The following is a 15528-nucleotide window of genomic DNA, read 5'->3' as shown; positions in this document are numbered from 1 at the left end:
AAGGTCGGGGCAGATTGTTTTTGATCTGTTCATTTGCAACATTAACTGTTACAGTAGATCATGCCGCAGTGTGAAGTATAATGTTAACCAGCATATCCTGTTCAATCCTTTACTGAAATATATGTACATTAATTATTCCCATTGTATGTTTTCAGGCAACCAGGGGGTGAGTGATGAATATTTTCATTAGTATTATTATTAGGGCCCGGCTTTGAAATTACAGGAGCCCTCTAAGAATCATATTGTGTATCTGTCCATGTGCCTGTCATCACTTTCATTGTGACGTGGTATCTTGGAAAAGATTTCAACGTAAAACATTCATATTTCGTTCATGGACCATAAAACATTCATATTTCATACTCGGGTAGTTGTCCTTTAAAGGAAGATGTCTACACATGTTGAGGTCAAGGCCACAAGTCTTGTGTATTAAGTTTATCCAAGTTTATTATGCTTTCATTGTGACCTGTTAAGTTGAAGAGTTTTCAAATTTTATATTTTATCCAAAGGTACATTTGTAGATTTTGTTGTTAAGAAGACTATCTTTAAATTTTATGGTCATGAGGTTAAAGGTCAAGTTCACTGCAGACTTGTCATATTCTGCAGGAAGTTAGTTGTTTATTAAAGACTGCGGAATTCTGCCTGTCTGTCATCACTTTTGTTCTGACTAAATATCTTAACAGTTTTTCAATGGAAAGCTTTTATATTTCATAAATAGGTAGTTCTCATGAGTTTGAAAAAGTTGCAAGTGAGAATTGATGATCAATAATAATAGAAATTTGTAGATAAAAATAAAATTTATCTTTCTGAGTTAAAATCCTTTGTTCTGTACAACATAATTATAACAGAAAGCTGTAAATCATTTACAACAACATTTTGTTGTTTGTTAGTCAGACCATGAGTTTCCTATCATATTTATTCATATGACATTTCAGTATGGAGATTATGGTGACCGCGATCAAGGATTCGGTGGTGACAAGTGAGTAACTTCAAGTACATACAGATAATAGAGATTTGTGACAAGTACATACAGATAATAGAGATTTGTGACAAGTACATACAGATAATAGAGATTTGTGACTTTTAAATCTTTTGAGCTCAAGTGAGCTTATGTTATGGCGATTGGATGGTGCGCTGTATGTTGTTATTGATGAGCATTAAATTGTGGGCCATGTCTCAGAAATTCTTAGTTAATTTCTATCATTCTTGGGGTAAGCTAATACTTGGTGTAAATATTGCTGAAGTAGGTGAGGTATACTGAACTTTTACTTAAGGTCATTCAGGTAACGTCAAGGACGTTGTAAAAAACATTTAGAATATGCTATTGGGTATTCATATGGTGTCTTAATGAGGTGCAGAAATGTACTAGCGAATACATACATTTAGGTAAAAAAGAATTAAAACAGCAAGACCACATATGTAATTCAATACTCAGTACTGCTCAAGTACACCAAAAGCTTATACAAAATAACTCATTTGAAGTTATTGGACTATGAGCCTCATGTAAGGCTTAAATTCATACATTTTTACCAGCACTATTCTGTATACTGTGTTAAATGTTTAATTAACTTTTTCAGTTTTGGAAACTACCAGTCTGGTTACTATGGAGATGATGACTACTCAGCACCAAAGAGAATGAAAGGTATATAAACATGTAGTTCCAACAACTGAAGCATTACTTATCAATATCAATGATCTCCATAAGGAAGGATGTGGTATAAACAGTAACAAACTTTTATATGACAACAATTGGTAATGTGGCATTGAAACAAACGGCTAAATTTATATTACATATGCATATTAATTGATTTGATGTACACAGTGATTGGTAGACTTCAAGGACATACATGATGCTTCTCATTGATATATAAGTTTTTGTGACATTTCATGCATAATTCACTTGCATCTATCTCATTTCTATAAAAAATCTTGGGGTATATTACCATAGTTCCTGTTGTTGCTAGTAAAAATGTAAAGTCAGCTGTTATGTATTACAGTAAGTAGTATAAATGTATATTATAGCAAAGGAGACAAAAATCATTGGAAAAATTGGGTATCTAACCAGGGACCCATGCATTACTATTTAAGTGATCTAACCACAGAGCTGTCAAATTTGATGTTTCTACAATATGAAATTTAAACCCATTTCAGAAATCATACAAGCATTCTTCATATTTAGGAAATGAAAAAACGAGAGAAAATGTTAGAAATGTGTATGTCCTTAATTCAGTGTTTTAGTCACACACACTGTAAAAGCAAACATTCAAACTAATTCTGAGTGGAAGGGGCAGAATTAGCTGGAGTAAACCTAATAGGTCTTTACATAGATAACCTAGTAATGTGGCCAGTTGGCCACCAACCTCAATTTTTTGGTGGCCAATTGCTAATTTTAGTGGCCATATTTTAATAACACAATCAAATGTTTCAAAACCAACTTTTAAAAAAAATTGATTATTAAGTTTGGGCAGTTTCTGTATCCCGATTTTAATTCCGTCTTGCCTGCAATCGTAGGATATGCATAGCAATGCACGCAGTACATGGACATCATTTCCTTTTCAAATCACAACCATGAATATACATGTAATTTCAACCACGAATCTTTGAATGTACGTTACTCGCCTTCCTTCGCCGATTCCTCGTGCTGTTTTTAAGAATCATCATGTACGCTTTCCAATCTGTCAGTAGCCCTCGGTTTACTAATGAACCGTTTACTTACGATGCAGACTTTATACAAGTATTAGCCATACTTCAAACAATTTGTTCATTTACGTGAATCAGAGTGGAAACCCCCAGGTTTTCAAATGACGATTGTCCCTTTATTTTTAGTTTCCAGAGACAATTTCGAGTCGAAATTTCGATGATATTAGTCGTTATTTTTAGGCCTGTTTGATAGAATTACATATAATAATGTATCAGTGACTGTATTTTGACAAGTTTGATGCCTACAAAAATCTGATTCATCAGTAAAACAAAATTTTGCATGATCTTTGAATGAGGTTTCTTTCTTCCATAGGCAACAGACATATGAGACGAGGGAACATGGGTGGAGGTGGAGGATGGTAAACTGGTGAGAATTCTTTGTCAGATTAAAGATGCATAATGTTAAACTCAGAGGTCCAATTTATCTAATGACAGAACAAAAATTAACGATTTTAATGAGTAGCATATTTGATTTAGTTTTATTCATATAGTTATTCATATAACTATATGTTGTCATTTGTAAACATCACATCTATTTATAATGGCTTTTTATAACTTTGATAGAAAAAAGAAAACATTGACAGTATATTAAAATTTGTTATATTAATGAGCTGCATAAGTTTTGGATTATTAAACAAATCTATAGTGAATCTAAAATGTACATGTATATGATATTGTTTTCATTGATATGTAAAAATTTAACAATTCTATCAATTAATTGAGAGTCTTTGAAAATCTCTCCTTTATTGATTTACTTCTCTCATATTAACTGTCAAATCTGTCATTACCTACGATATTGATTTCACTCCACCACTGACAGAAATGCTATATGTCACATAAAGATAAACTGCAATGATCTTACGAACCATATTCTGCTGGTATCTGAATGGTGAAAATGCTAACTCTCAACACAGTAGTGATTTAAATCTCTGTTGCATAAAACACCACATTTTGTGCACATCACTCAGACGCCATATTTGTTGTTTTGGTGTATGTAGAATCTAAACTGTACCGAAATCCGGAATTTGTAATCGGTGCATCGAATGGAATGGTATGAAAATTTTGGTGCACCGCACAGCCCTTTCATTGAAGTTTACATTGTCAAAATTCTGACTTGCTTCTCAAGAGTGCATTGTTGTATCCAGCTGTTTTGGGTCCACTTGTTCACCCAAACCTGTGGTTGTTGGAACCATTGATGGTTCAGTTTTCATTGAATATGGGTGAATATTACTTTAATATTCAATGATATTTTCCTACACCATGTTTTACACTATAGGAGAGGGATTTTTCTCACCTGTTTTCAAGTAGAGAAGTGTGTCTCGCTTATTTAACAAAAGTCAAATGAAGTTTTGATGTCAAAACTTCACATATTCAACCACTGTTGCCTATAGCTGTTTGGAAACAATCACCCAATTGGCTATTACCAAGAGTCTTCCTAGCAGATTGATCACATTTTTGGAGAATTGATCAGTCAATGGATCAGACTGCAGTTATTATCGCAATTCACCTTTGAATTAGAATGCTTTACCCGATATAGTATTGCGTTGTGTGACAACACAATTGAATGAGACGATTGAACAATTTGAATGACACGTTTGATGTAATACAACAAGAGTTTTCATTGGCCGATTACAGCCCACCCACTTTCTCGAGTGGATTCAGTGTAGCTGGAGAACTGTACATAGCTCTCTGAAAAGATCCACCTCTTATAAAAACCTTCGATTTACGGGTCACAAAAAGCTGCGGACGGTTGAGGCCTGAAATCGGTGTATTCTTGTGTTGCTGTCTCATAAACTCGGTATAAAAAAATCTATTTTCCTACTATATACTTGCGTCCAAACATACATTCAAATATTCATTAAAGCCACACACCACCCGAAAACTTGCAGCTTCAAATGATTTCGTTTGTTGACGTAGCCATGTTAGGTAGCCGGTCAATTCGAACTCTTGCTATTGGTATCTATTCATAAAATCGGTTGTAAGTTATGTATTTGCTCTTCATTTATTATCAACACGAATAATTAATAGAAATTAAAACATTTTTGTACCAGTTTTTGTAATTAGGTAAAGTAAGCTCTAGATGAACGAAAATGCTACATAAGCCCATTAGATGGAGACCGGCCGGCGCGGCTGCTCATGACTAATGAAAGCCGCACTGCCATGAGTTTAGCTTTTTGAATAATTATCATTTAAGGTAGGTAAATGCTATTAGAAATTTCTGTCAATCAAATCTTTTTTTCATTTAAATAACTTTAACAACTCATAAACTAACTAAAAAGGCCATATAAGGCATACCTTTGCAGGTTTATTTTTATACTATGTGCTACAGAGCACATATACCCCCAAATGCAAAAGCCAAATTCTAACACAAGAATGCATTATCTCATATTTTATTAAAAATATGCACCAAAGCACATCATATTAAGCTATAATATATAAAAACCAATAGCTATTCATTTACTGAGAGAATTTTTAAAGATATTCAATTGAAAACATACACAATTGCTGTTTAATCTGCTCGCATCCTTCAGAAAAAAATCACAGAATATCGCAATTTTGAAAAATTCTCAAAATGTAAATTGTTTACATGCCAGTTTTTCTTTAAAAATATTTAGAATTATATCTTAGGTTAACAAAAAAACATATTTTACCATAGTTGACCAGAGATATTTTGCAAAATGGTCTTTTGAATATGTAAACCCCCATTTTTAAATTTAAGTTTGACAATTATTCTTTGCACACTTTGAAAATAGTAAATTGTAACAGCAAATACAGTCTTAAAATCAAGATTAACAGAATATGACAATATATATATATGTAAAACATACTGAAAATTTTGTCCTACCAGAAACAAGGGGGGGGGGGGGTGCACCCCCTCCCCTTCCTTTTTCTCACAATTTTTTTGGTGTGTATGTTATTCTTTTTTTGTTTGGCTATCAATCATATAATACATAAAAATACATACATGCTATCTCATACTTATAGAAAAAATAAATATAGAGTAACATATATGTAGATTCTAGCAACTACAGCTCATGTACAAATAATTTTGTTTCTTGAAAGTACTTGTGAAGAAGAGTTCAAATATTCAACAACTTTGCTGATGATTTTCTGAGGATTTATAATTCTGGGTTTCTTTGAACCAAACACACTCCCTAAAATTCAGTGTGAATTCCACTGTGAGGATCATGCCTATGTATGATTTTTAACTTGTTCAGGCTTAGATTGCAAGCTATGAGCCTTTTAAGCCTATGAGCCTTTCAGTGTAGATATTACATTGCTTTGTACCATTGGAGCTAGTGATGACTTCACACTATAATAATTCATGGTAAATATATCTAAGATTCACATTTGAATGCTAAATTTGACTCGTGCAGTTCTCGTAAACTACAAACATCAAACAAAGAAGTTATAACTGGAACTTTCTAGTCGGTGTTTAAAATTTAAAACCGGATACGTAAAAGCACGGACTTTCCTTAATAGGACTGGAGTGGTATATTATTTAAACAATTTAGCTAAAATATTTGTGGGGAATTAGTACACATCTAGACGCTATTGTGCCAATATGGAAATGAACCGGGATTCGAATTGACTGGCTACCTAACATGGCTACGTCTAAGAACGAAATCATCAAAAGCTGTGATCGAGTTTTTGGGTCGTATGGGGCTTTAATAAATATTTGAAGGTATGTTTGGACACAAGTATAGTAGGAAAATATGTTTGGAATTTTTTTTATATTAAATTTATGAGACAACAACAAAGAATACAACTTTTTCTCTTTCTTCCTTTGAAGTTTTTTTCCATCTAGCATCTGGCCGTCATGTTTTCAAATGCTGACTACTCCCGTATCAATCGGATCACGCGCTCGTCCTTTTCCGTAACCGGTTCATTTGCAGTTACGGAATTAGCCGAGTAGTTACAATTGTTCCCGTATAAGGGAATTTGGGCGGACTTGTACATATGGACCAATGAGAGTTTCTGTTGCATTTCGCAATTGTATTACAAACAGATTCAATTGTGTCGTCACACAACGCAATACTATATCAGCCAAAGCGTTCTAATTCAAAGGTGAATTGCGATAAGGGAACTTGTGGACCCAAAACTTTAGAATGCATTGATTAAAAAATTTAAACTAAGGTTTCTTCAGAAATAAATAGAACTTCCGATGTGACATAAAAATGCTAAACTATTGAATGATGAGTGTGGAACGTTCTTAAAATTTTGCAGTTTATAATATTTTATTCAATTTAATTTTCTGATGCTGTATACAAACTTTATGATGGATCCAAAGGATCTCAATCGGAGATTTCATGGCCTTTAAGTTCTGTATTCCTGCTGAAAATTTCATGCTATTTCTTTTCTGTAGGTGAAGATCTGGCTCATCATCAGAGAACAGAGTTGTTGTGATGTTGTGGAAATAGACATTTGTTCGTTTCATCCAAAAATCATGAACAGAAATCAAGTTTTAACTCTCATACTTCTACATTTTCATTGTCGTGTTTTTGTTTTTTTTTATCTTATATGGAGAAAAAGAATTACAAGTAATAAAATACATGTTCACATACTTTGGAGTCATGTTTTTTTGTGTATTCTTCGTATAATCATATGAGAAAAATTTAATTTTTCGGTTTTACTGATAAGTTTACTGATGTTTTCCAACTTCGAAGTAAACATGAAATTGAAACTAAAATTGATTCTTTGATCAGTTCTTTATTAGATTTGCGAACATTTGATATTGGCATTGCTTACAGAAATACAGCTGTATTATAACAAACATCTCTACTGTAAAAAAAAAAAAAAAAAGGAGACCAGTTATTTCCCTGTTAACTAGCTCTCTGTTATGTCAAAATATTTTTCAGAGAGCTACAGTTCTGCAGCTACCTGTTAACTTGAAATTGCGGTATCTTGTACAGATACTATCTATGGGAAAAGGAATTCTGTTGAATTTCAGGTTCAAAGGTCAAGTAAACTGGACTGTTGAGATGGGGAAAATGGTCACAACAAGCGATTTATCTTTTGGCATGAGTTAATACATAAAATGTCAAAGGAGCTTGGTCTGTTGTGTTCGGAAGGGTATACATCAGTTCGTGTCTAAAGTAGTTAACGCAACGGTATGGAAAGCATGGCTTGAATTCATTTATCTTATGTTATTTGAATTTGGGAGTTTTGTAGGGGAAAAATGGTCAAAGTAGAAAATTCTGTTGCCATATTTTGAAAGGGGTAGAGTTTCAGTTTTGTTTACAATAGAACTCTGTGAAAATCTTGCCAAAATATAGGAAGAGTTCAGAGCACTTGGAGAGGGGGGGGGGGGGGGGGTGAGTTAACATAGATAATGGACACTTGATGCACCATATACCTGCAATAAGTTAGCTCTATCTGATTTTTTAACACCCCGAAATATGAGAATATTAAAAATTGACGAGGGCCACTATACAGCAATTAAACCATGCTTCCCAATACTGCTTAAGGAACTGCACCATGAAAGTTGTAATATCGGGAACAGATACGTCAAATTCCTATGGAATAAATTAAATATACTGAATGATTTTTAAACTACATTGTGTTATGATATACTTTAATCAAGAACAAAATCGCAATGAAAATGGTGTACACCAGGCCAGTCCGGCTGTATACTGGAATCGGGCTGTCCGTCTACAGACACAATGGTTTCTGGACTCTAAAGCATTATCTTTTCCACCTACAGTCACCATGTCATACATATGGACTACCAATGGGATGAAGATTTTCCCTATTGATTTTGGGATCCAAAGGTCAAGTGCACTGGACATCAAAGTAACAATATGGTTTCCGGGCTCTAAAGCATTATTCTTTCCACCTACAGTCACCATATCATACATATGGACTACCCATGGGAAGATGTTCCCTGTCGATTTTAGGGTCAAAGGTTAAGTAAACTCCTTGAGAAGAGACTACCCAAGGTTTTGTCATGCCCTTTCTTTTTTACACTTGGGGAAAGAGGTAATTTATACCTATTAACACCTTTTGGGAGATTGGGGTTAGTGGGGGGTATTCTTTGTGAGCATTGCTCACAGTACCTCTTGTTAAAAAAATGACAACAAACTAGTGTATAGCCAAATTCATATAGATGTCAGAAGCTATTCAATACAATGCAGTTTAAAAATCACCCAGTATATTTAATTTATCCCATAGGAGTTTGACGTATCTGTTCCCGATATTACAAGTTTCATGGCGCAGTTCGTTAAGCGATATTGGGAAGCGTAGTTTAATTGCTGTATAGTGGCCCTCATCAATTCCTAAGGGAATAGGAAAGACCAAATATATATAACCTCGTTTCCACAGAAATTACCATTTGTCATGAAATTCTTCCCTTTTTCAGCACTGTATGTCTTGAACACATGCACAAACACACACACATATAGATGCATTATAAACATTAAATGCATTTTTCGTTAATCCAAAATGGTCAATAATTGGAATTGATTTTCTATATTTCGTTCCCTTGCAGGGATGAAATGTTTAAAAACAGGTATTTGAATTTTGATCAATAAATAGATACAAAAAGAGAAAAGGAGGGGAAAAACCTATCTATATATAAATACTGTATTAAATAGCGTATTTATTTATTTTTTTTGTCTTCTCTTTTTATATCTATTGATTGATCAAAATTCAGATACCTGTGGTTTAACTTTTCAGAATGCTTAGTATGACATGTAAGAAAATGCATACTCATTTAGACTTTTGAGTCGGGGACTAATTTTACCCAAATCAATTTACGGGATATGCTTGTAGCGAGTCGTACGTTGTTTTTTCTAGTGTCGTCAACTTTCATCCTGTTACTAGAATTAATTTTAGAAGATGTGGCCACAAATGTGAACGGAGGATGGTAATGTGTTATTGTGTTCGTCATAAAGGCCTTTATTGTCAAATTACTAACATTACACGTGTGTATATTGAGAAACTCGAATTTCCTCTGCTCATTTTCAGGTACACTGATGAAAAGCTGTTATTGGCCTCTCCAGGTCCTTGTACGGTTGAAGTTCGAGATGCGGCATCTCTTTCACAGGAAGAATTTTTGAAAAGGTGACATGGCTTCATTGTTAAATTATAAGTCTTTGCATTAATTTTACAACAGCTGTACAACCAGCGAGTACAAATACAATGCATAAAATCAATATGTATACAGGTAGGCCTAGTGTATTGTCTTAATCTCATAGAAGTCAAATAAAGTTGTCTTATTTTAGATACGCTTACACAAGACCAGTGATTATACAGCATGCAACGGATAATAAAGTAAGTGCATTCTGAACACAGTCATATTTCACATTAGGCTATAGGCTGAGTATATAAGTAATGTCACAAACATGTTTTAGAAGTGAACAAATCGGTCTCCTAATTTAGTATGAATCTGAACGTAACTTGTGTTGTGATTCTCCTCACTGGCTGACTACTGCATACTTTTGAGGGCTAACAATATTTCAGGTCATTGTAACCATATTAAGCTCTTCTTGTTCCTTTCAGGCATTCCACCAAATATGCGAGAAAGATACCATGTTGGAAAAATATGGAACCAAAAAGATAAGATTAAGTTCCGCAAATACACACTCTTATGATAAAAGTGAGTTATCAAGGTATTTAGATCTATTAATTTCTGTGGAAAGGAGGGGGTTATCCTGCTGGGGATAGGAAAGACCGAATATAAATAACCCCTCGTTTCCACCGAAATTAGATGTTTATATGGTAATATGTTAATTTGCCGGTTCTACTATAAAACAGAGTACGCTAGAGTATGTTAGAGTACGCTGGTAAAATTTCATAATTCAATGCAATTAAACCGGTATGTGTAGGTGTTATTACTTTAGTTTAACCCAATAAATATATTGCAGTATCTGGAATATAGTGTGTTTGTTTTCATTATTTTAGGAAAATATTTCATAGATTGTGAGAGGTTACAGTTTACTGTTTGACCCCAATCCCAATCAAATTTAACTACATACATCAATGTGTACCAAAAAAAATATCTAGTGCTTTATATCTAAATTTCCAAGATCATACTTTTATTTTATTTTTTTAGAAACCAAATAAACAAAACGTATTAATGAATAAATAACAAAAAGGTGGATGATATTGCATATATAAAAAAAAAAACTAATGCGAAATAAAAGAAGAAAATCAAAGATCATAAATTTATATTCAGGGTTACTATCAATTATAGATAAAATTAATTGCTGATGTCAAAACAAACTAATGATAATTGGAATCACGATGCCTTAAATCTTTAATGTTTGATCAAATATTGCTAAAACAAATATTGTTTACAAATATTGCAATATTATTTTATGAAAATGTTTATATAATTTAAGCGGTATACATATGAATCAACATTTAAATTGCATTAAATTATGATATTTTAGCAGCGTACTCTAAAACACTCTAGTGTGCTCTTTTTAGTTGTACCCGTTAATTGCTGATCAGATTTTTATATATGTGATCATGTTGGAAAAGTTGCTTGCAATGTCATTCCTAAGAAAAAAACAACCTCATGTAATGTCCAGGTTTAGAAAACTAATTACAAACTTTATGAAAAACATGTGGAGAAGTTGTAGACTAATGATTTAGGAATTCTGTGTATGTTTCTAATGTAGAATGAGCAACTTTTGGTGGGCAAAATTTCATGATCCCCAGACTTGATATTGTGTATAGTTGTAAACAAAATTAATTGTCTTTAATTGTAAATGATATTTAGGTTTGGATTGAAAACTTGAAGTGTACTTTGCAACCCTTGTCTTCTGTGACATTTCTTACCCATGCCCAAATATCACTTGTATTTCAAGTCAGTAACATGTATTTCATATCTGATTATTTCAGGGGATGTAACTTTAAAGTATTATGTTGAAAATGTGATGAAACCCCAGACTTTGGAAATGTTAGGAAATGGTAAGCTGTGTACAATTAAAGATGAATGTGAAATATTTACTTTGTCTCAACAAACTCAGTAATACTTGTGTTGTTTTTGAAAAGGAATTCTAAGGGTGCTTTGCATAAGCCCCCACCACACAGTGCCTTTCTGATAGCCACTCAATATGCCAAATAATTGAGGATGAACATGTGATATCGGTGCTATGCAGAGGAAAGTTTATCCTTTCTTCTGGTTGCAAAAAATCCTGTTCAGTCCTGACAGTTTTGAACGTGAAGCAATGTGAATGTAATGTAAATTTGAATTTTCAATAATGAACCAAAACTATCACGATTGAAGATCGGCACACTGCCACAGTTTGACAGGGGCTTAAGCACTGTGTTGCTGGCAGACTGTGTTACCATTGAACTTGTTAATGCAAATTTTTGTTGCCAGAATTGTCAGTCAGTAACTCTGCAATCTGTAAAGGGTGATGATAGCAACTCTGGCAAATGGCATACCAATCATATATTGTAAATGGTCATGAATATCTAATGCACGTGACTGTTAACAATATTCACAAATTGTAAATAATCATAAATATTCTAGGCTCGGTGTATGTGAATAAATTTTAGTTTTACAGGACAATGTAGCTCTGGTAAACAATCTAGCTTTACCATACCAAATGTAATTTTGCAGACCTAAATTTCTAATGTGCAAAATTTGTAAATTTTTTATCGACTGAAATTCTAAAATGTATGTCTTCCCCTGATTTACCTTGCATATATTTCAATCCAAACATGTTCATTTTGAAAAAAGGAGGCAGGAGTACAAAACTGAAAATATTATAAACCAAAAAAAAAAACCAAAAAAAAACCCCACACACACACCAAAAAAAACAAAAACCCAGATATTTGGTCCGGAATTATAGAAATTTTACTGGACTGACTCCCCCCCTCCCCTTTTTTTTTTTTACCAGAAATGTCTGATGACTTTCGCATAGTCTGCTAGTGCACTTTTGATGATATTCCAAAAATGTAAATGATTGTGAATATCCATTGCACTGTTGGCAATATTCAGAGATGTCAATTATCGTGAATATTCTATTTTAATTTTGATATTATTCATATATTGTAAATGATCATGAATATTCTAGTGCAATTTTGATAATATTCATAGATTGTAAATAATTCTGAATATCTAATGCATTGTTAAAATATTCACAGATTGTTGGACATGTAAAATTATGTGCATAGTATATGTTGCCACATTTGGTGTACAAAGAAAACTTTACAATGAAATTTGGTTTTTAGAACATCTGAAATACAGGATTATTACACAAGATTTTAAAGTTTGATGCTGATATATTTGTTCAGACATCGAAATTAAACAAGTTCCATATACTGGTACTGTTTATGAGTATGATGAAAAAGCAACAAATCACTTTTCCTGAGGACATATGGATGCACAGTTTAACTACTGCAGAACAGAACCTTTACATGATTGTGTACATTTTCTTGGAAACTCCGGACAATACTATTACTATTTTCTTCAATGATAATTTCAGAAACATTTTATTGGTTTGGGGACAATAACTACACTGAATGGGAGGAGCTATTTCATCAGTACACGCCTCCTCCCTATCGGTTACCAAGGATGACAGGAGCTTACAGCTTTGGAGTGGCAGGTATTAAACAAATACTAGTATGACATTGAGAATTACATTAAGGATGAATGATTGATACACCACAGAAAATCTTATCTGGAGAGAAAGTGAAGGATATTTTACAATAATATTTTAAAATTGAATGCTTACATTTATCTTATTTAGTTAAAAAATGCAGTTTTAGTAGAAAGTAATCTGAAAAATATTAAAACCCCTGCTAGACTCGAACCCACAATCTACAGATCAGCAGTCGACATGTTAACTGACTGAGCTAACCAGCTAGGTGATTAGATTTAAAAGGAAATATACATGCATTGCTGATATTTGTATTTTCATTCAAGTTTCAAAAAGGAACACAGCCATTAATATGATTATGACAATGTAGCATTCCTCCTTAATGAATTCGGATGTATCTTTTCATACATATTTTCCAAACTGCAGCATATTGACAACATTATTAACATGTAATTAGTTAAAGGAAAGAATTTAACATTATGAATATTAATGAGTAGAGCAGGAAAGGTCTATCATTTAGACATCTGCAGCTGTACAAAATTTGAAATCCACAAGTGCTCCAATAAATCCCCAATAAACAAAGATACACTGTACAGATCACAGAGTCAATGTTCAATGTTAGGTCATTCAGTTGTATGCAAAAAAAGTGAGTTCACTATGTTATAGATGTGAAAAGTTAGGGCACTCACTTTACAACTAGAAGGCCCAAAGTTCTATAGTCACTATTCCTTTACCAAGCACTAGGAGTCGCACATCTTTTAGATATGACCTTAAAAACGGAGACATTGTGTTACTGAAAGCATTGACAAAATAAAGAATTTTCACTGCTACAGAATTAAGAATCATGCATTGATAAAAAATTGGTGGTACTTTACCTTACAATTGGTGACATTTCTATAAGAGGAAAAGATTTTCAAATTGTACATATTGAAAAAAAAAAGATATATATACATGTATAATGCAAAATTCAATTCAAAGCTACAATTGTATTGGTAAATAAAATGTGTGCATTATGTGAATGAAGGTCATGCATTTTTAATGGGCCCAACTTCAAAATTACAGTTCAGTTTTTGAAACTTTTTTCTTGAAAAATCTCTTGAATCATAGTAGCGACCATTGCTAGAATGTTAAAAATGGAAGTGACAGGAATTTTTATGTTACTGTTAATGGGATCTTTCTCTTCACTGATCCAGGGGCTGGTACCGGTGTGCCATTTCATTTCCATGGTCCTGGATTTGGGGAAGTTATTTTTGGCAGAAAAGTAAGTACACGTTTTGTTTATTGCGTTTAAAAGCAAGCATTTTGTACGTAGTATTTTAAACCTTTTGACCTTATTGTTGTTGCCAAGTAATGAATTGTTTGTATATAGAGATGGTTTCTGTATCCCCCGGAGAAAACCCCCTCCTTCCATCCCAACAGGACAACCTTACAGTGGTTGATGGAGGACTATCCAAAACTCCACCCTGAAGACTATCCGTTAGACTGTACAATCAATCAAGGGGAAGTAAGTACATACATTTATGTAGTAGAGGTACGGGAATGTTTTGACGTAGAGGTTAGGAGATGTAAAGTTGCAATATAGAAATGTCTGATAGAACATAGAAGTATTATTCTGTCCAGTTGAAGCATCAGATGTTGGGGGGGGGGGGGGGGGGGGGGGGTCTGGGTGGAGTTTTCAAAAGTGATGTATTGCACCACCACAGAAGTGCTACACGTATAACCTTACCTATTTTATATGATTTTAATTATCACAAAAAATATATGTAGAAAATAAAAAAGTTTTAAACTAGAATATATCTTGTACTTTCAGATAATATATTTTCCAGACAGATGGTGGCATGGTACTTTAAACATTGACACAAGTGTTTTTATTTCAACATTTTTGGGTTAATAAAAATGATACATATATATATCTTTTGTTAGAATGAATATTATACGGTACAGTATATACTATTTACTAAATAGCTGGGTTTTTTTTCTCAAAATAAAAAAATATTGTATGTGTAAAATAATTTTATATCCTCCTTCCAAAATTTGTCTGAAATTTGAATTTGCTTTACTCTATATTTGTTAAGAAAAGTTTATTTTTCTGCACATGACAAATTTTGCAGGTGAAGCTTTAGCCACAGAACTAATAATGGAGCTCTAGGGAGAGGGTTAAAATAGGCTATGTCTGCCGCCCAGTCACAGTCACTTATTTTGTGAATTGATATTATTTAAAGTTGAAAATAGAGCTCTCAGAAGGAGTGGGTGGGGGGGGGGTGGGGGGGGTGTT

The 15528-nt window shown here is 33.3% G+C and overlaps 1 protein-coding gene across 1 annotated transcript in view; it reads left to right on the top strand.

Moving 5' to 3' along the window:
• LOC125669075 (uncharacterized) overlaps positions 1 to 15163 on the top strand; it is a 29118-nt gene extending 13955 nt beyond the window's left edge. Inside the window, exons 11-23 of the mRNA XM_056161418.1 lie at positions 156 to 166; positions 933 to 976; positions 1575 to 1639; positions 3011 to 3057; positions 9414 to 9562; positions 9664 to 9759; positions 9921 to 9969; positions 10198 to 10294; positions 11545 to 11613; positions 13140 to 13259; positions 14447 to 14514; positions 14623 to 14757; positions 15064 to 15163. Coding sequence (XP_056017393.1) covers positions 156 to 166; positions 933 to 976; positions 1575 to 1639; positions 3011 to 3057; positions 9414 to 9562; positions 9664 to 9759; positions 9921 to 9969; positions 10198 to 10294; positions 11545 to 11613; positions 13140 to 13259; positions 14447 to 14514; positions 14623 to 14757; positions 15064 to 15144 — 1031 coding nt within the window. The 3' untranslated portion in view covers positions 15145 to 15163. The remainder of the gene's footprint in view (positions 1 to 155; positions 167 to 932; positions 977 to 1574; positions 1640 to 3010; positions 3058 to 9413; positions 9563 to 9663; positions 9760 to 9920; positions 9970 to 10197; positions 10295 to 11544; positions 11614 to 13139; positions 13260 to 14446; positions 14515 to 14622; positions 14758 to 15063) is intronic.
• Positions 15164 to 15528: the final 365 nt, after the last annotated feature.

This window comes from Ostrea edulis, chromosome 4 (genome assembly GCF_947568905.1).
Source record: "Ostrea edulis chromosome 4, xbOstEdul1.1, whole genome shotgun sequence".
Taxonomy (NCBI): domain Eukaryota; kingdom Metazoa; phylum Mollusca; class Bivalvia; order Ostreida; family Ostreidae; genus Ostrea; species Ostrea edulis.
This window is presented reverse-complemented; position numbering and strand designations above follow the sequence as displayed.